The sequence below is a fragment of the Zalophus californianus genome, chromosome 10, assembly GCF_009762305.2.
Source record: "Zalophus californianus isolate mZalCal1 chromosome 10, mZalCal1.pri.v2, whole genome shotgun sequence".
Lineage (NCBI taxonomy): Eukaryota > Metazoa > Chordata > Mammalia > Carnivora > Otariidae > Zalophus > Zalophus californianus.
The window spans coordinates 59,333,847-59,356,731 of record NC_045604.1 but is presented as its reverse complement, the minus strand read 5'-3'; the positions used below and the strand labels follow the sequence as shown (position 1 = coordinate 59,356,731).

At 49.7% G+C, this 22,885-nt stretch overlaps 1 protein-coding gene across 1 annotated transcript in view; it reads left to right on the top strand.

Annotated features, from left to right (window-relative positions):
• Positions 1-18,280, top strand: part of STYXL2 (serine/threonine/tyrosine interacting like 2) — a 30,356-nt gene extending 12,076 nt beyond the window's left edge. The window contains exons 3-6 of the mRNA XM_027612333.2: positions 4,159-4,253; positions 7,642-7,873; positions 9,373-9,590; positions 15,139-18,280. Coding sequence (XP_027468134.2) covers positions 4,159-4,253; positions 7,642-7,873; positions 9,373-9,590; positions 15,139-17,819 — 3,226 coding nt within the window. The 3' untranslated portion in view covers positions 17,820-18,280. The remainder of the gene's footprint in view (positions 1-4,158; positions 4,254-7,641; positions 7,874-9,372; positions 9,591-15,138) is intronic.
• The last annotated feature ends 4,605 nt before the right edge of the window (positions 18,281-22,885 follow it).

The following is a 22,885-nucleotide window of genomic DNA, read 5'->3' as shown; positions in this document are numbered from 1 at the left end:
GAGTGCCTTAGCATTTGCTCAAATCTCACTTCTTAGCCCTTAGTGCCTGTTACCTGTTGCTGCATAACAAATTTACCCGGAAACCTAATGACCTAAGGCAGTGATTTTAGTTTGCTCCCCTTGTGGCGGGTTAGGAGTCTGGACAGGAGTCCACTGGGCAGCTCGTCTGTGTGGTGTCAGCTGGAGTGGTTTGACAGGGGGAGGAACCACGTCTAAGAGACGCATCTACGCGGCCGGCTATGGGCTGGGAGCTCGGCAGGAACTGTTGACCGATGGCTTTTTCGGCTTCGTGGTCTTGAGGTAGTAGGACTTTTTTTTTTTTTTAAGATTTTTATTTATTTTTTGACAGAGAGAGACACAGCAAGAGAGGGAACACAAGCAGGGGCAGTGGGAGAGGGAGAAGCAGGTTTCCGGCAGAACAGGGAGCCCGATGCGGGGCTCGATCCCAGGACCCTGGGATCATGACCTGAGCCAAAGACAGTCGCTTAACGACTGAGCCACCCAGGCGTCCGGAGGTAGTTAGGACTTCTTACAGGACAGCTCAGGGCTCCCAAAGAGAGAGCCACGAGAGCCAGACTGAGGCTCAGACTGCCCCAGTGTCCCTTTTACCATATTCTGTTGGTGAAAGCAGTCACAGAGACCAGCCAGCTTCAAGGCAAGTGTGAGGAGTATCACAGATCCGGGGCCACCTTTAATCTACCCTAAGAAAAAATTGCTAAGGGTCCAACACCGGCCTCCGAGATTGTATCCAACTTGGCCTCACAAGGGCTGAGAGTGAGCATGAACAGAATAGAGTTTGGACCCTGGTTTTGCTTCTGGGCTCGCTACTGGTACCCCAGTAAAATGATGAGCAAGTAGCAAATACTTGATAAATACCTGTTGCTAATTGTTGGAACTGCTATATCACCTTAAATATGGTACTATACTGAGGACCAGTTCAGTCAGTCAGTGAATCAGAAAATCCCTATTAAGCATTTACTCTGTACATTGTACTCGGTGCGGAGAACACAACAGTCTTTTTTTTTTTTAAGATTTTATTTATTTATTTGACAGAGAAAGACACAGCGAGAGAGGGAACACAAGTAGGGGGAGAGGGAGAGGGAGAAGCAGGCTTCCCGCGGAGCAGGGAGCCCGACGCGAGGCTTTATCCCAGGACCCTCGGATCATGACCTGAGCCGAAGGCAGATGCTTAACAACTGAGCCACCCAGGCGCCTGGGGAACTCAAGTCTTCAAAGCACCAGCCATGGTCCCTGCCTCATACAGGGTATGGTTTAGTACAGGAGACGGGTATTTATCAAATGATTTCCTAAATAAAAGGAAAATTGCATCTGCTAGAAGCACCATAAAGGAAAGGCATATGGTAATGAGAGGCAGAGATTGGGGAGAAGTGATGATTGAACTGAGATCTGAAAGATAGATGCAGTGGGAAAGACTGAGCATCCAGGCAGGGGAAATGGGCTTCTGCAAAGTCCCAGGGCAGAAGGAAGCTTGGTGAGGATGGGAAGCCAAAAGAAGTTTAGCATCCTAGAAAGGAGTGAGCCAGAGGGGAGCCAGTGCAAGCTGAGGCTGGAGAGGAGAAAGAGGCCAGAGATGGCAGGGCCCTGGAGACCACTGGGTTTGCTCCCCAAGGTGGTATGTGGACACCTTGCCCAGTACCTGGCAAATTTCATCCATTTATCCATCCATCTGTCTGTTCATCCACCTCCCCATCTGTCCACCCACCATCCAGTCCATCTGATCTCAATCTGCCTGATCACCCTCCATGGGCTGGCGATATAGGGGTAAATAAAATGACCTAATGTGTGCCTTTACAGAGCTCATGCCCACGCCCACCAGGTGTTCCACTCTTTACTACTTTCACCAAATAATGAGACCTCTCCAGTTCCGGCATGCAAGGATGAATATCCCGCACACTTCACCCTTAATCCACCTCCACCCCCACCATGATACTTACTTAAAAATGCATCTTCTTGAGTACTTAGAGTACTAGAGGAGTACTTGGTGCTAGAATGGGAATCCAATACAACTGATCTTAGAAATCCCTCAGGAACTACCAACAATAAATCTGCATTGTGCTGTCCCTTATGCTGCATTGGCAAGGTAGCCACATCCTGGGTAGAGTCATAGGCTACTCCTTCCTTTTGGCAAAGATATTTCTTTCTCCATAGCCTTGCTAGCCCTGAGCACACCATTCCCCCAAGGGAGGATGCTCATGTGTATTTCTACTATGAGAAAATTGTTCTGCTAATCAATTCAACTAAACTTATCTTCACTCAAGTTAGCTCCGTTCAGTTAGCTGGACTCAGCACAACTCAACCCAGTCCATCCATCCATCTCTTCATCCATCTGCGCTTTCAACAAGTATTTTTGAAGTACTTTTCTGTGTCGAAGTCTATGTTGGGCTGGGGGATCCACCAATGGACTAGTCTCCTCGGTCTAATCTAAATGGTGTATTGTGGTGGAGAGAAGATTGGACTTCGGAAAGGATTGCCCTATGTTTGCATCCTAGTTCTGTCTCATTTCCTGCCTTGGGGAATTTCGGTAGCTTACCTGGGCCAGTCTCCTTATCTTAAAGCAGGAATAATAATACCTGGTGGAATTTTGTCAGGATTAAATTCATAGAAGGCACTCAAAAATGGTATCCATTCCAAATGCAATGGGTGAAAATAAACCAATGAACATCACTGGGAAGTTTCTAAATACGGCAAACCAAAGGATCCTATGGGTTTTCATAAAGATAAAATAAGTCAGTTATGAGGATCAGGAAACACATGGACGTCAGACATTTAAAAGCAAAAAGACAGTAAAACAGAGGTTCTCATCCTGGGTAAGATGGCAAACACACCTATCACTCTCCCATGGATTGCCTTTATAAAACCTGAACAGAAGGATACAGCAACTGTTTGAAGACTCTGAAAAGTAAATAGTAACAGGCAGATTGAGGAAGACAGAATTCAAAGTACAACCAAACCAGAAATGTGAGTATCCTTTTTTCCCCGGGAATACCCAGTTGTGACTCAAAGCAGTGTGACAGCACTGGCAACAACAGCCTGAAGTGCCTAAAAAATGGAATATTATTCAGCAACAAATTATTGATTAATGCAATACAATAGATGACCTGTAGATGCATTTTGCTAAGTGAAATAAGCCAGATCCAAAAGACTGTGATATGATTTAATTTGTATGACATTCTGGAAAAAGCCACACTGTAGGGACAGAAAACAGATCAGTGATTGGCAGGGGATGAGGTTAAGGGAGGGGTTGACCATAAAGGGGTAGCGTACGGGAACTTTTGTGATGGGGAAAAAACATGGTATCCATTAAGTCCTCTCACTTTTTCTTTAATTTCTTTAGACCTAAAGGAAAGACTAAGCAAAAAAAACTACCCAAACTCACCCCAACACAGGGAAAAGAGATGAACCCACTAGGTGGGGCGGGGCGGGGTGGCACCCACCGTGATACTGTAGTGCTACCCCTTGTTTCTACCCTGATTCACCATGTCCCTCGTATCCCTTTGGACGTCTCTGCTGAATTATTTCTGGAAAATTGCCTTGAAATTTACCTAAGTTACTTGATTGCATCCTGGGCTCAGGCTGAACCTTGATTTTTTGTGTTCAGAATCAGGACTGTGCATTTGAGCACCTCCACGTGTCCCTGTGCCAGCCCATCATTCTGAGCCCATTCTCTTTCCAACAGGGCAAAGATACGGGGCATGGAGGGCATGGTGGCAGCCTACCCAGCTCACCAATCCAGCAGAACCTCAGGAACAGCATAGTTAGGGACGTCCTATAGTATTGATAACAGGGGCAAGAGGGAAAAAATGATCAGCAGTACATCCAAGTGTGGGAACCCAATAGAGAAAGTGAAATCACATCAGGGTGAGTTCTCCCCAACCACAGACATGCTTTTCCCTCCATAGCCTCGCCTACCATGTCATTAAACATCAGTTCCCATAAGTGTCAACTCTGGTCTGAAAACAAGTGGCAAATGAGTCACAGTGTTGGGCATTCTCAGGTTCCCTAAACTGAGGAAGGCATTCCCTTTATCTCTCGTCGCCCACTGTGCCTAAAATCAGGTCCAGGTTTCTTGTATAAAAAGGATGCCTCCCAATCAGATGCTGCCCAGAGTCCTCTCACACAGATATTCTCTTCTCTTAGGTACTCGATGGTCTCAGATGCAGAAACAGAAAGCATTTTCATGGAGCCCATACACCTCTCTTCAGCTGTTGCGGCTAAACAGATCATCAATGAAGGTAATGCCATTGGAAGGTGGGGGGGAGCAGGGAGAGTCCATAACTCATCTGGGGACCCTTGGAAAGGGCCCATTGGAAGAGGTCAGCGTGCTTCTCAGATGCTGCCCATCACATTAAGAGGAGAAGATCCAAAGAAGGCAATTCTGCCAACACAACTCATCGTCAACCTTCATGAGACAGAGGTTGAAATTATTATGTACCAGTGTGAATAATTCTCTTGAGTCAACCACTGGAGAGGCAGTTCCAATCTGCTCCTATGGCCTCCCATTCAGTTTTTCAGTTAATCTCAGCGATCCTGGGGTGGCTTATACTAGAGACACAGACCTGAAAGCCCAAGAAATGACCAGAAGCACCCAGAGAGTTCTGTTCAAAGGGATATCTAGATTTAGATCTGCATTTCCACTAGTGTTTGAAGATGGTTTTCAATCTGAATTATCTATGAGGAGGAGGTAGGGAAAGGTAGAATGGGGAGGTAGGTTAATATGCACACTGTTAAGTGTTGGAGCAGAAAACATACTATGTATTTCATTCAAGGATATTCATTGTGATTGGATGGATTTTTTTTTTAAATCAATTTTGGGCAAATTTCTTTTCTCCTCCCTTTGCCCTGGGTGTCTCTGTCACTCCTGTGGGGTGGGGTTGGATATAGCAGCACTGTTAATGACACAGGGACCTGCTGGGCCTTGGGCTTCATGTGGCATCCCCTGCTGGTGGCCATGACCCCTTCCCTGGCCTTTAGCTGTGAGAACCACACATGCTGCTCCTTCTCCATGTAATCTCAGGTCTTTCTCAGTCCCCAGGCCGTTTGGGTTCCCACAGGGTCCCTGAAGACACCTAGATCTCCTGTCCACCTTATGAGGAGCCAGAAATTCCATTGCTGGTGCTTGTGCATCCTCGGAGGCCCCATCTTCTCAAGGAGCTCTCAAATTTTTTTCTATTTTCTTTTCCCTTCCTACCTGGGGTCTCTCTTCCCTCACTCCAAGCCAGGCCTAAGTGACTTCACCCAGTCTAGATCTCTCTAAATTGATCCCAGCACCACCTTAGCTCTGGACGTTCTTTTCTCCTCCTCTGTGTTTGGGAACTTCCCTCGCCTTGCAGCCTGCAACATCCCTGCTCTGTGCTTTACTCTCTGGACCTCTCTCCATGCTTGGGTTCTTGATAAGTGAACAACCAGCTTTAGGGGCTGTGAGAAAGCCATTTCCTCTCTTTGAAAACTTCACTTTCAAGCCTATAGAATGCTATGGATATGTCTACAGGACATTGCACATGTAGATTGAAATCTAAAGCTAAGCAATGCCTTTTTTTTTCCCCCCTAGATTTTTATCTACTCTCCCCTTGTCTGAGGCATTAAGCCTAAGTTTCCTTAGTCTTAGTGGCTGACAGGTGGTGGGGGAAGAAAAAATATATGACAGAGAAAGGAAGATGGATCAGGTGATATTTCAAAACATTGCTCTCCTCACTAGTGATCAGAGGGATAAAAACGTGTGTTGAAGAACTCTTCATTTTTATGAAAGTCTGCATATGCCACACATCTGAAAGAGCTTAGAGGAGAAATGTATAGGCTTGGCTCTCTTCTGAAGAAACCTTAGGTAGTAGAAATAAATGGGAGGAATTGATGCAGGGAGGGAGGTAGAGTTGAAACAGGCTGAGGGGTGGGCCAGAGACCTCAAGACCTCCAGAGATCTCCTACAGGAGCTGCCAGTAGAAATGAGGGGCTGGAACATTTGTTTTTAAACTGGAAAGGGGAAAGTCAAGACAACAACCAGCCATATAAATCGCTGAGGAAGACAGTGCTGTATATTTTAATGAGGCATCAGAGCATTTTATCTTTTACATGTAGTAAAGGAGAGATGTCTCAGTTAGGGGAGAGAGGGAGGGAGAGGGGCTTTTGCATTTGCTAGGTAAGATCCCAGGAGAGCCAGGGGAGAAGACTGAGTGGTAGAGAGAAGAGGAACGCTTCATCTATTTTTAAACAAAATAGAGCTCTGGGACTGCAAGGCTTTTCTTCTTTCTGCTTTTGAAACGGAGATCAGAGAACATTTAGGGCGGAGATCTGATGCAGGGATATGGGGGCCCATCAGGTGGTTCAGAAAAGGGGAAAGAGAGAGAAGAGCTGTAGGGGAACAGGAAACCGGAGTGCTCAGTCCTGGGTAGAACCCAGAACCCAGAACTCCCAGGACCCGCAGAGCTTGAGCAGCAAGCCAGGCTCACAGACACCTGTTCGTCCTGGGAAGAGCTGGGCCGAGTCTATTTGCCAAATGTGGCTGTGCTTTCCACCCATCAGGGAAAGAGATGGTGCCCGTGCAAGGTTATGGCCAACACAGGCCATACTCCTTGTTTACTTTTTCCCTTCTCTCTATTCAGTATTTTTGGCTCCTAAGTGGTAGGAGCCACTATTCTTGTATACCTTCTCAGAGAAAGAAATACCTTACTTTTCCCCCAAATGTGAACATTGGGAACAGAAATATTAGGAGGAGATAAAGTTTCACTGGAGATATGGGTGAATAGATTTTGAATTCATTTGGTTTGGTTTTGTTTTTTAAGATTTTATTTATTTTTCAGAGAGAGAGCCCAAGCAGGGGGAGTGACAGGCAGAGGGAGAAGCAGGCTCCCGGCTGAGCAAGGAGCCCGATGCTGGACTCGATCCCAGGACCTTGGGATCATGACCTGAGTGGAAGGCAGATGCTTAACTGACTGAGCCACCCAGGCATCCCTTGAATTCATTTGGAATCTGAGCTTTTCTAAACTGTTGGCAGAAAGGCCCGGAATGCTGTTTTGGGACTAGCAGGGGAGTTCACGGCAAATCTTTGCCGCCTGCCAGAAAGTGGAGGGGCTGAGACTCAGAGGTGCTCATACTCCAGTGGGGAGAAGCCGACAACAAATGAAATAAACAAGTAAATTAAATGTGTATGAGAAAGTGATCTGGCAAAATTCTGAAAGTTTTACTTGTCTCAAGTTATCTGCATTCCACATGAAAGGAGTCAAACTAATAAAGTGAATTATGTTTTGAAAGAATGCCATTGATTCATTTGATAAATGCTTCCAGTTTATGTGGAGCACTGTGGGAGCTGTAGGTGTGAATCAGACATACGCCAGGTACTTAAGGACCTTGGTCTAAGAAATTATCAGCCAACTTTAGGAAAATACAGGAGGGAGTAAGGGAAACCTGTGTGCCTTCACCTATCTACCTATATGGCTGCTGGTTCTGACCTCAAGGATCCAGGCCAAGGCAGGGCCCCCCTGGACCTTCATTAAGTCCTTCCTGGTATTTCAGCCCATGCCCAGAGTCCTAGCAGCATCTGACCTCAAATGCCTTAAATTCTTCTGAGGAACAGGGAGGGCCGTGGTATTCTAACTCTCTAATGGGAGTGCTGCTTGTCTTCTCTAGAATTCAAGACACGGGGGATCAGAGCAGAGGCAGAATGTCCAGGCATACTGGAGTCGGCCGAGCAGCTGCTGGTGGAGGACCTGTACAACCGTGTTAGGGAGAAGATGGATGACACCAGCCTATACAATACCCCCTGCGTCCTGGATTTACAGCGGGCCTTGGTCCAAGACCGCCAGGAGACCCCCTGGAATGAGGTGGATGAGGTCTGGCCCAATGTCTTCATAGCAGAGAAGTGAGTCTGACTGTGGCAGGTCATGACCCTCTGTCCTACCCTCTCGGTGCCTGAGAGAGATGAAACTCCCCCCACTTTGAGCAAAGTCCCCAAGAGCTCCATCCAGCAAATTGAGGTTATCTGATGGGACATTTGGAGCCAGTGATGATACTGATTTTTATATGTATTACCAACCAATGAAAACTTGTACAATAGAATAAGAGGGTAAATAGGTTACAAACTATATGTACATATATATATATAATATAATGCTAATTGAACAATGTACTGATGTGTGTGTATGCACTTCTGCATAGACAACAATTAGACACAATGTGATAAAACGGTGACGATATTCTCTAGTAGATGGTTCTACAGGTGATGTTTTTATTTTCTTCTTTAGGTTTCTTTTGAACTGTACAGATTTCCTAGAGTAAACATTTATTGTTTTCATAATCAGAAAAAAAATGTTATTTTTAAAAAGTCGGTGAGTGGTTTTCAAAACAAAACACGAAACCATTCACTCAGGTCCTATTCTTTCAGGATCTTGTCCGTGTATAATTGGCACCAATAGGCTAAGTTGTGAAATTAATTTTTGCTGCTCCATGGGCGACTTAATGAGATATTCTCCCTATGTAATTACTCATATATGCAGAAGCAAAGCAGGGAATTTGGGGCCCCCATGGCAGCAGGCAGTTGGAAAGATCACTTTGGATGGGTGGGGCTCCCACTCCACCAGGAGTAATGAGTTGCCCAGAACCTGGTTCTCGGAGCTGGGCACCAAGTCCTAAGTGGTCTCTAGCTAAGCTCTGTAGACCCAGAAACATTCCCATCGTGCTCACCAGGGACCCCAGACACCTGCAGATACCCCAGCTTCTGCTCCGTCTTTGGTAACCTAAGGTCTTCAGGACCTCTTTGAATGAAACTCCTCTTACTTTGCTGCAGCAAAAAGAGCTCTGAACTAGAAACCAAAAACACCTGTCCTTGTTCAGTCTTTTTTTTCTTTCAGGCTTGGGAAGTCATAAAACCTCTCAGGTTCATTTTTATAATTTTCGAATGGGAATAAAAATAGTTGCCCTGTCTACCTCTTGAGTTTATGATTAGGGATAAAGTTAAAGAATGCATGTAAAAGGACTTTGGAAAATATGGCAGGCCATATCAATGTGAAGCACGCCTAATTTTATTATTATTATTGTCTGCTACTTTTGTGTCCTAACGAAGGTCCATTCCCAAGGCAAGGCATTTTAAACCAGAGATCTCTAGACCAAAGATTTCCTGACAAATCAGTCTTGTTCTCCTCTTCATTCTACCCTTCCCTGTCCAGCTCCCTGTCCCTACTTGTTCTGGCCCCTTTTTAGAACCACATTTGCAGTGAGCCCCGGACTCCAGAGAGCAGAGAAGGAGGTACTCACCCAGCTCCGGCCTCCCTGACCCAGCCGAAGCAGCCTCCCGGTCTCAGGGGTAATGCACCTTTCTAGCTTGGACTCTGGCAAAAATTGTCTCTGCTTCTCTCCCCCCAGGAGTGTAGCTGTGAACAAGGGGAGGCTGAAGAGGCTGGGAATTACTCACATCCTGAATGCTGCTCATGGCACTGGTGTCTACACTGGGCCTGAATTCTACACTGGCCTGGAGATTCAGTACTTGGGTATGGAAGTGGATGACTTTCCCGAGGTGGACATCTCCCAGCATTTCCGGAAGGCTGCTGAATTCCTTGATGAAGCCCTGCTAACCTATAGAGGTGAGGCGGGGGGTGGGGGGTCCCACCTGCCCTAGGCTGCTAGAATTTCACAGGGGGAGAAGCAACGTGGGGGATGTCATGAAAACCTCCGGATTATCTGTCTTAAGAAGGTTGTTGTCTCATTCTAAGAGGAGGGGAAAGCAAAGGATGATCATTCATCTTATCAGTAATTACTGAGGGCCTAACACATGCCAGGCACTGTTCTAGGTGCTTGTGGTAAAAGACACAGAAGAAGCCCCTGACCTTCAAATGTCACACTAGAGTGAGGGCAGAGAAAATTACAAAGAAAAACGTCAGATAGTGACAAGAGTGAGGCAGAGACTAAGGAGGATGATGTGTTGGAGTGACTGGCTAGCTCCTTGGGGAGGGCGGTTGACAGGTCCTCTCTAAGAAGAGGACATTTAAGCTGAGTGACAAGAAGGAACCAGCCATGGAAAAATCGGCGGAAGAGCATTCCTGGCCAGGGAAAGTGAGCGCACAAAGCTCCTAAATTAGAATAAGCTTGGCTTGTTCAGGGTCAGGGGTCCCGATGCAGGTCCTAGTGCGGGTCAGCATGGTGGGTAAGGGTTAGAGTGGCAGGGGCCCCTTCATGCAGGAGATTTTAGGCCAAAGTGAGGGAGCTGAACAGTGCCTTGATCTGTTCTACACTTTAGAAAACTCTCTCTCTGCTCTGGTGGGGGAGTGGGAGTGGGAGCTAGGGGAGAAGGGCTGAGGCTGTGGCTGTCGTCCAAGTTGACCCAAGATGACCCGAGACTCCGCTACAGAGTTGATGGGACACCTCAGTAGGGACAGGCGGCAGCCCAGGCATGCCCCAGGGGCGCTGGGAGTTCAGGATGCCAGTCAGAAACCTCGGCCTTCAGTCCGGGCTTTGCTTTGCTCTTTCTATTCCATGGGACCTCAGGCTGTTTCTTTCTCCAGGAGAACCTCAGTTTCCTTGTAAATACAACAAAGTTAAAGAGATGAGATCCTCCTAACTTCGCTGTGAGGACTAACATTTTAAAATGCATATAAAAGGGGCGCCTGGGTGGCTCAGTTGGTTAAGCGACTGCCTTCGACTCAGGTCATGATCCCGGAGTCCTGGGATCGAGTCCCACATCGGGCTCCCGGCTCAGCGGGGAGCCTGCTTCTCCCTCTGACCCTTTCCCCTCTCATGCTGTTTCTTTCTCTCTCTCTCTCAAATAAATAAATAAAATCTTTAAAAAAAAAAAAATTAAAAAAAAAAATAAATAAATAAAATGCATATAAAAGCTTACTTAGCACAGCACCTGGTAAATATATATGTGTATGTATATATGTATATTTATAAATATATGTACATATATCTATACATAGAATGTTTTTATAGAGATTTTTATTAAAATGAAATTTATAAATTTATAAATTTTATGTACGTATATATATTACATATGTATGTATATATATGAAATAGTTTTCTCCCCTTTTCAATGCTTAAAACAAACAACAGCCCTTAGAACCTTAAGAAGTACTTGACAGGGGCGCCTGGATGGCTCAGTCGTTAAGCGTCTGCCTTCGGCTCAGGTCATGATCCCAGGATCCTAGGATCGAGCCCCGCATCGGGCTCCCTGCTCAGCGGGGAGACTGCTTCTCCCTCTCCTGCTCCCCCTGCTTGTGCTCCTGCTCTTGCTGTCTCTCTCTCTGAAATAAATAAAGAAAAGAAAAGAAGTACTTGACATTTCAGGGGGCAGTTCTACTAGTGACTCACCCTAAGGAGGTGAGATACACATGCATAAGATGTGCTTACAAAGCTGTTACTCATGGGATTATGTAAACTATGATTAGAAACACGAAGTGTGGATTGGTTAAGTCAGTTTTGATATGGGCATAGTCTAGAAAACTCGGCTATCCTTAAAAATGAAAATGGAGCCTTATATTTGCTACTATGAGGGGATGTTTATAACGGATTAAGTGAACAAAACTGAATACAAAACAATACATATGGTTTGACACATTTTTATGCCGGGAAAAAAAAAAAAACTCTGCTTTAAAAAATATATTCCTTCTGACCCAACGTGACTTGAGCATGTCTGCAAACGCCCGCGGGGAGGGAATTTCTCGGGCTGCTTCTGCAGCGCAGGCGGCGCGGTGGAGCCCGTGTAGACGCGGCCCCGGGAGGGCGGACCCGGCCCGCAGGACGGTGACTGTCCCCAGAAGTGCGGCGACAGCAAGGGCCACGCGGCAGGAGAAGCTGCCCGGCGCGGGGAGGGAGGCGGCGGGGGCGACGGGCTGCGCGAACCCGAGCTGCGCCCCCGGGGCTGGGAAGGGTCTCCTCGGGGCTTCGAGAAGGGAGGTCACACTCCTGCGAGGCCCGGGTGGGCTGCCCTGTGGCCGGAAGCGGTGCGCAGGGCTGCCTGGCGCAGGCAAGGGGGAGACCCCGGTGGAGCCCCATCACCAGCAGGGGCTCGCGCCCCGCCCACCTGCGTCTCTCCTCCGGCTGCTGGCGGTCGGTAGCATTCAGCCTGCCTTCCCTTCCCGCACCCCGCACCCCTGCCAGGCAGGGAAAGGACCTTCTCCTTCCTGGGGTTGCCCCTGGGGTGGTTCCTACTGCAGGCCAGAGGGTTGTCACCATCCCTAAAGCCTTAGTTTCTGTGATTTCCTCTACCCCCAGGATGCTGTGGACTCAGTTCTTAAGGAGCAGAAAGGCAAAACTAACACCTCGGCGGGGTGGGTTATGTAATAATCACAATAACCACAATGGAGGGTGTTATTTACATTTTACAGTTGGGAAAATCGAGACCCAGGAAAGGTTTCCTGACTTTGCCACTGTGTAATAAGCAAGGTTCTTTTAGTTGCTACTAAGTAGAAACCATGTCAAGGCATTAATTATAACAAAACAAGAAAACGTCCAAAGACGGGAATGTGGCTCCAGGATCATCTGAACAAGGACCGTGCAATCTCTGGACTCTTGGTTTGCATCTTCTCTTTTTCTTTCTACCTCAAATAGCGTGGCCCTCCACAGGCCTGAACATAGACTGGTTAAGCCCCTGCCTCAGTCCCATTTCCAAATCTCCAAGAGGGAAAATTTGCTTGGCAGACTCTGGTCCTTTGTCTACCCTGAATTCTATCCGTGGTGGCAAGGTGGGGAGGGTGGCTTCTAGGCAAGTACTTCTTGTTTTTCTCGAAAATGGAAAGAGGGAATGCTCTGCAGAAAATGAGAATCATGTATTGGGAGAATACAACCCCAAAGCCAGCTGTGTAGAGGCATACTGAGAATGGAAAGAGACCTTTCTTACTCAAGTCCAGTGCTCTCTCCGCTAGCCATACCCTTCAAGCTCTTAGAACAGAGGGACCACATCTAGAGGGACCCTCCCTCCCACAATCAGCTTTGCTGCTAATCAAAATGGTGACGGCAAATTAGAAAAAGACCGCCTTCCTCAAGCCATTTTACTGCTGGAAATTTTTCATCATAACCAAACAAATCTACAAATCTACTCTGACATGGATGTGCAAGGTGCCCCCCGCCCCAGAGTCATGCAGAGCACGATCTGCAGAGTATCAGTGTGGCCTTGTGCCTGACAGAGGACAGTCCTGTCACCCAGGGTCTGACCCCCCCGCCTCCCCCTTGTCCTCAGGCCGCCCCTGAGGCTCCACAGAGGAATCCCAGGGTGCAGGGAACACAGCAGGGAAAAGCATGGCACCCCCAACCTTGTGTCTGCCAGATTGAGTCTAAGGAGCATTTGCTGCCATGTCCTCACGAGGTAGCTTGGCTAGTTGTGCCTGACGTGTCCTGAAGTGAGCTGGCCGGGTAACTCCACCTCCAAGGGAAGGAAGGGAGACTTTGATGTTGACAGTAGTAAGTGGTGGCCTGGTCAGCCAGTTAAAGGGGGGGGGGTCCTTGGTGAGGGACAGCTGAGCCCAGAACTGGAGGTGGGAGGAGATGAGACAGTAAATCTGTATATGCACCTGCAGCAGGTTTATTCTGCCTGCTTACCTCCCTCTAGTGATTGCTGGCTGTTGGCAGCAATGCCTATCAGCATTATTGGGCCTCAGATCCCTTCTAGTCTTGCCTTGGTCTCCGACCTTCTGGGTGACAGACATGGTCTTCACTGATGCAAGAGGTACTGATAAAAGTCACCCCCTGCCCATCCCATATTGTTAGCTAGGACTCTTAAAAGATTTAACAAACATCCCCAAAGACTGTTGGCAGATAGATTGATGGCAGCCTGGAAGGACGTCTCTGTGGTTCTGGGCTGTGTTGTAAACAGCCATCAGAATGAAGGCATAGAAGGCTTGTTTGTCAGGTTTATGAAGGATTCAAAGCAGAAGATGAGGCCAGGGGATAACCGATTTATTGAATGCTGGAGTCAAGACTTGGTAAAAGTTTCTATTAGGCTATAAGAACAGGTTATATTTACCAAAAACATTAATAGGAATTTGTAACCTTATCCTTATGTTTTAAAAATGCTACCAAAAAAAAAAAAAAGTGACGCATGACTGAATAGCAGTTTTTTGAAAAACCTTTACAGGTTTCAGTTGATATAAAAGATAACCTGAGTTCATTTTAGGACATATCCATCCACATTGCAAGCTTAAATGGCATCAGGGAAGGCTCCGTGCCCAGAATGAGAGTGGCGAGAGGCCTCTGTGTGGATCAGTCCAAACCTGAAATATACTTGCTCCATCCTGACACAGACTCCTAAGGAAAAAAAAAAAGAATATAAAGTTTGATTTGCAAGTTTGGCTAGTAAAGGAATGCGACGTGAGAAGACGTCAGAATAATGATTGGGAGACCCAGAATAGCCAGGAAAAGGGAAAAAAAATCAATGAAGAATATGATAGTGATCTTCTTACATGTTTTTGTATAAAAGGCCTGGTTCATACAGATGTTCGTTATTGACCCCAGAATGTCAGAATGTCAGAGGAGGAGCTCGGGATGCTCATTACAGAGAGTTATACTTTGCTCTAATATGTGAAGGAAGTTTCAAAAGAGTAGATTGATCTAAATATGGAGTGAAGGGGGCGGTGTGTGCGCGTGCGCGCGCGCGCAGGGACACATGCGTGATACTGAGCTCCCCATCACAGGAAGCACCCAGTCTCTCTCCTGGATGGTGGATGATCCACATCGAGGATGTTGTAAAGGGAATTCTCAAGTTTTGACCATGCCTGTGGTGTTCTCCCACACCGACAGTCCCGTGATTCATTCATCTTAGCCTCACTTCTTTTCTTCTCTGTCCCCCTTTCCCCCATTCTTTCATTTCTCCTCCCTCCGATATTCAGTTTGGCAGGAAGAAAGTAGAAATGCACTTGAGTGTTTCAAAAGTGGGGACACATGTTGGCTCCCTTTCCCGCCCCCCCCTCCTCCCCCCTGCCGGCGTTCAGGCAACGCGGATGCTTGCAGCAGGGCAGGGCACCTGTCCGCCCTCTCTGGGGGCAGTGATGCTCGTCCCTCACGGGACCTGAGCGCAGATGGACTCCAGAGGCAAATACAGTAAATGCAGCACATCTAAACAGTACCTTTTAACAGCACTTTAACAAGAACTTTTATAAGGCAGCCACTGTGGATACATTATTGTCCTGTGCTTTCTTTCAGGGAAGGTCCTGGTCAGCAGCGAAATGGGCCTCAGCCGGTCGGCCGTGCTGGTGGTGGCCTACCTGATGATCTTCCACGACATGGCCGTGCTGGAGGCCCTGATGACTGTGCGCAGGAAGCGGGCCATCTATCCCAACGACGGCTTCCTGAAGCAGCTCCGGGAGCTCAACGAGAAGCTGATGGAGGAGAGAGAGGAAGCCTACAGCCAAGAAGGGAGGACAGATGAGGCTGAGGAGGGCGGGGACATGGAGAGCAACGACGGGGCCAGAGTGCACGGCCTCACCGTGCAGGAGGAGAGCGACACCGCCAGCCTCCTGAGCGGCTCCTCCTGGGGGAAGGCCAGCCAGGCGTCCAAGTCCCTCACCCTCATCGACGAAGACGAGGAGGAGAAGCTGTATGAGGAGTGGAGGAGGGGGCAGGGCCTCCCCCCAAGCAAGGGCCCCCCGGGGGGAAATGGCGGGCGGCCAGCCTCTGGCCAGGGTAGGGAGGAGCCCGAGGACCGGGCCGTGGACCGGAGGATCCAGGAGTGGCAGAGCCGGAACGAGCGGCTGCAGGCGGGAGGGCTTCGGAGGTGGGAGGGGGCGGAGGCCGAGCGGGAGGCCGGCGACGCCGGCTGGTTCGGGAGGCGAAGCCCGCGGCACACGCTGAGCGAGAGCCGGCCCCCGGAGAGCGTCAGCGGCCGCGACCTCCGGGGCCCGCAGCCGCCGCTGGAGACAAGCGGCCAGGGCTGCGGGGCGACGGGCCGCTCCGACTCAATGTCCACGGACGGCACGTGGGACATGTGGACCCAGAGGCTGCTGGAGATTGAGAAGGAAGCCTCCCGTCGCTACCGCTCTCGGAGCACGACGGAGGCGGCGGCCACAAGCTCGGAGGGGGCGAGCAGCGTGCGAGCGGAGGACGAGGAGAGCGTGTCTTCGGAGGCCTGCTCTTCCTGTAACTTCTGCAGCAGGACCCAGGACAAGCTCACTGCCCTGGAGAGGTGGAAGATCAAGCGAGTCCAGTTTGGGTTTCACAAGAAAGACTTGGGGGCAGAGGACAGCAGCAGTGAGCGAGCCGCCGAGGAGGCGGAGAGGGAGCCCAAGGGCTCCGACGTGGACCTGACGGCCTACCGGGCCTGGAAGCTGGGGCACCAGAAGAAGGTGGGCGGCGACAGCAAGCAGGAGGTGGCGGCGCTCGGCAAGGGAGAGGACTCGGCCTCGGCCAAGAAGAGGCAGCGGAGGCTGGAGCTGCTGGAGAGGAGCAGGCAGACGCTGGAGGAGAGCCAGTCCGTGGGAAGCTGGGAGGCAGACGGCTCGGCCGCCAGCCCGAGCATCCCCCGGTCCGCCGTCTGGGCGGCAGCCCCCTCGGTCAGCGCCGAGGACGCGGCCTCGGTCCTCAGCGCCCAGAGCCACGGCTCCCGCCGGTCTCAGGCTGGAAGCCACGCAGGGGGGTGCTGGGCCCCGACCGCCGGCACCGCGCTGCCTGACCTGCCCGTGGGGCCTGGGGACACGGTCTCCGTCGCCAGCATTCAGAACTGGATCGCCAACGTGGTCAGCGAAACCCTCGCCCAGAAGCGAAACGAAATGCTCCTGCTGTCCCGCTCGCCGCCCGCTGCGAGCACTGAGGCGGCCCGGGCCCCCCTGCTCAGTGGACGCGGCAGCCCCGCGCCGGGCGGGGGGACCAGCAAGCCGCTCTACAGTCTCTTCGCTGACAGCGTTGACCTGAAGGAGCTCGGCCGGAAGGAGAGGGCGATGCAGATGGACCTGAGGGACAAGATGTCCGAGTACAAGATGGAGAAGCTGGCCTCCGACAACAAGCGGAGCTCCCTTTTCAAGAAGAAGAAGGTCAAGGAAGAGGAGGGTGATGGCGTGGGTGACAGGGATGAGGACACCGACAGTGCCATAGGGAGCTTCCGGTATTCCTCCCGCGGTAATTCCCAGAAGCCAGAAACGGACACGTCCTCCTCCCTGGCTGCGTCTGATCGCTGCGCCAGTTCCCAGAGGGCCGGCAGAGAGATGCAGGGCAGCATTACCAAGTGGCTCAGCGGCCTCGGGACAGAGGACAGGCCTCCTCCCCCAAGTGATTGGTCTGCAAGCGCCAGGGGGAAGTACACCAGATCTTCCCTGCTCCGGGAGACCGAGTCCAAGTCCTCCAGCTACAGGTTCTCCAAATCGCAGTCGGAGGAACAGGACACTTCCTCCTACCAGGAGGCCAATGGCAACTCTGTAAGGAGCACTTCGCGGGTCTCTTCCTCCTCTACCAGGGAGGGCAGAGCGGTGCACAGATTCTCCAGGTCAACGTTCAGTGAGACCTCAAGCTCCCGAGAGGAGAGCCCAGAGCCGTACTTCTTCCGCCGGACCCCCGAGCCCTCCGACGGGGAAGAGTCCCCGGAGGCGCGGCGGCCGAATTGGGCCAGGCCCAGGGACTGGGAAGATGTGGAAGAGTCGTCCAACTCGGACTTTTCCGAATTTGGAGCCAAGAGGAAGTTCACCCAGAGCTTCATGAGGTCCGAGGAGGAGGGAGAAAGAGAGAGGATGGAAAACCGGGAAGAAGGGAGGTTTGCTTCAGGGCGGCGGTCCCAGTATTGGAGAAGCACTGACAGGGAGGAGGAGGAAGAGATGGACGATGAAGCCATCATTTCGGCCTGGAGACGCCAGCAGGAAGAGATCAGGACGAAGCTGCAGAGAAGGAGGGAGGATTGAGCTGGGGCAAGGCGGACCTGGGAGAGACCGAGAACATGGGAAGAAGCCACACAGCTTAGCACAGGGCTCGGGGCACACCTGGCCACCGCCCATCAAGGCACAGGGGTGTGGAGCGGATCATCATGAGGGGCAAAGCCTCCAGGAGAGCCGTCAGGGTGAGGTCTGAATGCTAAGCCAACTGACCTCATTTTCTGTTGCCCGATGTCCTCTTAGGCTTTGACTCTTCACTTCTGTACCCAATAGCGTTCGGCACTGACGGGAGAGGTGAGCTCGCCGTGCCACCCTAGCTTGTCAGAGATTCCAGCTCACGTCCAGGAAGACGGAATGCAGGACATGGTTCTGTTGGTGGAGGTTTTATGAGACCCAGGAAATTTATCCTGTGCCAAGTCTCACCTCTCCTGGCAAAGCTGAGTTCTGGGTGTTTTTTTAAATGTTTGGGATCTCCATTAAAATGGCATGTTGTCTAACATTTCTCCTTCATTCTGGTCACTTTTAGCTCTTTGAACCCACCTTAAAAGACACAGATGGGTGATCATGAGTCAGCCTCACCTTGTTCCATAAATGCTATGTCTCCAGACAATACCACTGTCATCACATTAAAACAGTGATCAAATATTTCGCCTATGACACAGTGTAGTGGGAAGACCCGAGGAAGACCCATGAGAGTTAACAGGGAATTAGAGGGAGATCAGGTTTTATTGTGCTGAGGGTGGTGAGACGTAGGCAGAGAGGAGGTCCCCGAACAGCAGAGAAACAAAAGCAAACTATGGGGTGGGGAATAGGGGAGAAGAAAAGAAGCCCAATACAAGGAGATGGAGATGTGGTTTTATGAAAGCTTGCCGTCACCCTTGCTTTTCATTCCTTGGAGGATGGTACCATGGGTGAGACTCCAGTACAGGGCTCCCCTTCTTGCTGGATTCCAGTTAGGTTTGGCATGAAAGTTACTAGCATGAGATCACAATCTAGAAAGAGGGAGAGGTCAAGGGTATTTGTCCCCTGTACTCCTGTGCCAGGTTGTCAGTGGCCCTTGGCCCACAGTTGTGGCTCTTGCCAGGCTCTGCAAACAGCTCCTTCACGTTGTTCCTTCAGCCCTCGGGTGCTATCAGTTTCTCACATTGCTAGTATCTGGGCGCTTTACTCTTCCTTCTTGTTCCCTTAACCCTGCCCATGCCTCTGCGCACAGTTCCTGCGTTAAACTCTCATCCGTTTCCAACTGGGGCATGTCATCTACTGGGACCTTTACAGACACAACACATACCTTTGAATGTCAGAGTCTGGAAGGCTGGAGTGCAACCTATCATCCTAGATTTGGTCCAATTCAGAAGTCATAGTTGTGATCCTAACACTCTAAAATCCCTTCAAGCTCATCAAAAATCACATAAAATTTCTATTGACGTGCTTTCCCAAAATAATGTCTGAACTCCAGGAATAAGCTGAATTCAGAATCCCAAATTCTCGGACAGACACCTCTCTGAATACAGGATCCTGAAAGAGCTCTCCTTGGAGACATAGCAAGCAAAGGCCTCTCTCCAGGGCTTGACCCTGCCCCTCTCTGGTTTCTTCACAGTCCTGGAGTGCTGGAGAAGAGCAGAAAGCAGATCTGAAGGGGCAGAGAATAACCAGCACAGAGATGGTTACGTTTAAATGGTAAGGCCATGTCTGTTAAAGCCTCCCCAGTAATGTTGTTCTAAATGACTGAGAACACTATGCACTGACCATAAGGTCGATCCACTCTTAAGAATTAATTAATGATTGGAACAGGGTTTTAGCTACACAAAACCAGCTAATAGAGCCAGTAATTTTGTTTTACAGGAAAGAAAAAGAGAAGACAGATCTGACTCTGCATCCTTCGTCTAGTGCTGAGTTGTGTAGAGCTCACTAGGAGAAAACCCCCACAATAAGGGGAGAATAGTGTGCAGAAGGGGGCCCCACAAGAGGGGAAATCCTGCACAGAACTCTGAGGTGGGGGGTGAGAACGAGAGAACAGAATTTGCCTCAAAGGTGAGGCCCTGGAGGGTAAATGAAAACTTGGAGGCTGTGAAGAAACAAGGAATATGGGAAGCGTACCAGAACGAGAGGGCACACTCAGATTAGGGTAGTTCGAAGGGGAGGTCCATAAAGGAGTCATTTACAAAGCTGTGGGCGAGTGTAGAGGGATAGTGTGCACCCCAGGGCCAGAGGTCACATCCCTGGGCCAAAGAGGCAAGCGCACGGAGCTGTTACCAGAACCCTAGAGACAGAGAGGGCTGGCTGTGTGGGGAGGCTGTCTCACGAGAGCTGATGCCTTTGGTCCAGGGAGCCAGCCTGGTCGGACCCCACGGGGAAGGAGCCAGAGGACTTCGGGCCCCAGTCTCCTGCCCGTCTCCCCACAAACCAAAACCCAGAGGCCAGGGAGTTGGTGCATGCGGTGCGCCTGATCAGCCTCATGAGCACAGAGGAGGGTAGGAAGGCCTGGGCGTGGGGTTGAAAGGGCCAACGGAAGACTGTAACAGCAAAGGCAAAATTTGGGGCCAGTGCGCCAGTTATACTGTGACATACTGTTGATGCTGGGTTAGGAAGACTCTGCCTTTGGTGTTAGGAATGTTACCAGAAAAGGTATATGCATTTCTCTGGACTCTCTGAAACCTTTACACCTGGTGTGGCTAGGGAGAATTAGTAACCAACAACAAAGGAGGCGTCTAGGCTCAGTAGTGTGCCAGATCCATCCGAAGAGCGTTGTTCACGGAAGGTTCAGACCTCACGGCCACGTGTGTCCCCTCCCGGTCCCTCTTGTCTGTAGCTGGGCCAGGAAAGGCTGCCCATCACATTTGCCCCCTTCGTTCTAGTCCCCTCACGGCTCCCCAAACCAGGCCCCCCGCCCACCACCTGGCCGTCGCAAGCTGCCTTCCTAACCAGTTTTGGCCTCACCTCTTTGCTATCCAGTCTAGAACCAAACTAATCTTCCCAAGGTTCCTAATTCTGGTTCTTTCTACTCCTCTGCTTAAAAACTTCAGTGATCCCTACCGCCTATGGAATGAAGCTTAAATTCCTTCCCTTAGCCTTCGAGGGCCCCCTTCTCCTTCATGTCCAGCCCTATCGTTGCTCCCCTCACGAGCCACACCTCCCGCCGTGTGTGAGCAGCACGCCGGTCCACACCCTCTTCTCGTGCTCCTTCTTAGGCTGTCCTCTCTGCCTCGGGCGCCCCATCAGGCGCTCCCCCCTCCCTGCTGTGGCCCCACCACCTTCCAAGTTTCTCCTCCGCTGCTAACCCTCCTCCAGCTTCCCCGGCCACACGAGTCTCTTCCTCCTCTGAAATCGCACAGCGTTTTGCTTGCACTTGACTTTGATGCTTACCCCAGTCTGCTTTTTATTACAGGAATTTGGTACATAAGGACAAGAATGTCTTTTAGGATTAATGTGGGGTTATAATTAAATAAGATGCTATTTTAATATATCTAGACAGGTGATGGCATACGCAGAATTTAGTAAGTTATACATTGTTACGTGTAATTCTATAATAACAATGTGATTACTGTTATAATTATTATAGACACAATGTGGTAAAGTGGTTAAAAATACAGCTTTGGGTGGCTCAGTTGGTTAAGCGACTGCCTTCAGCTCAGGTCATGATCCCGGAGTCCCGGGATCGAGTCCCGCATCGGGCTCCCTGCTCAGTCAGGAGCCTGCTTCTCCTTCTGACCCTCTCCCCTCTCATGTACTCTCTCTCTCTCATTCTCGCTCTCTCAAATAAATAAATCTTTAAAAAAAAAACAGCTTTGGAATCCAATGGAAAAACAGCCAACACTTTATTAAGTGTTTACCATGCTCCAGGCACAACGCTAAGAGATTTAGCATGGATTATCTACTTCTCTTCAAAATCTTACCTTTTACTTTTTTACTTCATTTTTTGAAGCATATGGTGTGCTTAACACAGTGAGAGGCACTGGAGATTCAGGAGAAATAAAGAGAGATGAGAACTTGCCCTCAAGGAGCTACTAATTTTATTAAGGGAGATAGGCGGTAAACAAAGAATTTTGAACATTTAGAGTATTATTTGTTTATTTATCATCCACCTGCCTATCTGTCTGTCTCTACCTACTAAAATGCAAGACCTGGGGTGCCTGGCTGGCTCAGTCAATGGAGCATGGGACTCTTGATCCTGGGGTCGTGGGTTCGAGCCCCAGTAGGACATAGAGCTCACTAAAAAAATAAAATAAAATAATAAAATGCAAGTCCCATGGGGGTGCCTGCAGTTCACTGATGTAGCTCCACACCTAGAAGCCAAACCTAGGATAAAAGGTCTTCTTAACAACCTTGTGTTGTGGCTGAAGAGAAACCAGCCCAGTAACACAGTGGAAACAATGGTGGGTAGGGAGTGCGGTGGCCATAGGGTGATAAGGAGAACATTTTTCTGAGGAGCTGAAACCTAAACAATGAGAAGGAGTCAGCCCGGTTAGGACCCTGAGGAAAGACATCCCCTTCGAAGAAACTGACGGAGACACTGGGGCTTAGTGGGGTGAAACCATGAACGACCCGAGGCCATATGGCAATTCCAAGTCGAAGCCAAAATGCAAACTGAGATCTGATTTCAGAGACTACACACTGCACAGAGTAGGTGATGTCTGTAAGGTGCTTAGGGCAATGCCTGGTCCATAATAAATGCTCAGTAAGCATCTTTTACAACCACTACTGGATTGGAAGTTTTTAAAGCAGTCTTGTCTTAAAAGCATAGAATTATTGCTCAGCTAGTTACTTAATGATTCAGCATGGATCATTTTTAGGATGCAAAGAAGTCTGTTTCTGTTTAGTGTCAGAGTGATCTCTTTCCTTTCTTCTCCCCCTGATGAGTGAGCCAGACAGTCAGGGGGTGATGGGAGAGAGAATGTCCCAGATACTCGAGGCCGGACACTGACACCGACGGCAGAAAGCATTTCTCTCCAAGTCACAGTGACACTGCAGTCACCCCAAAGGAGGCCAGTCTTGACCAGTGTCCACACTGTCTGAGGCGGAGTGGAAGCTGGTGCAGAGAGCAGGGAGGGGAAAGCAAAGCCAATCCAGAAGCCGTCAGAGTTATGACAGGTCCCAGC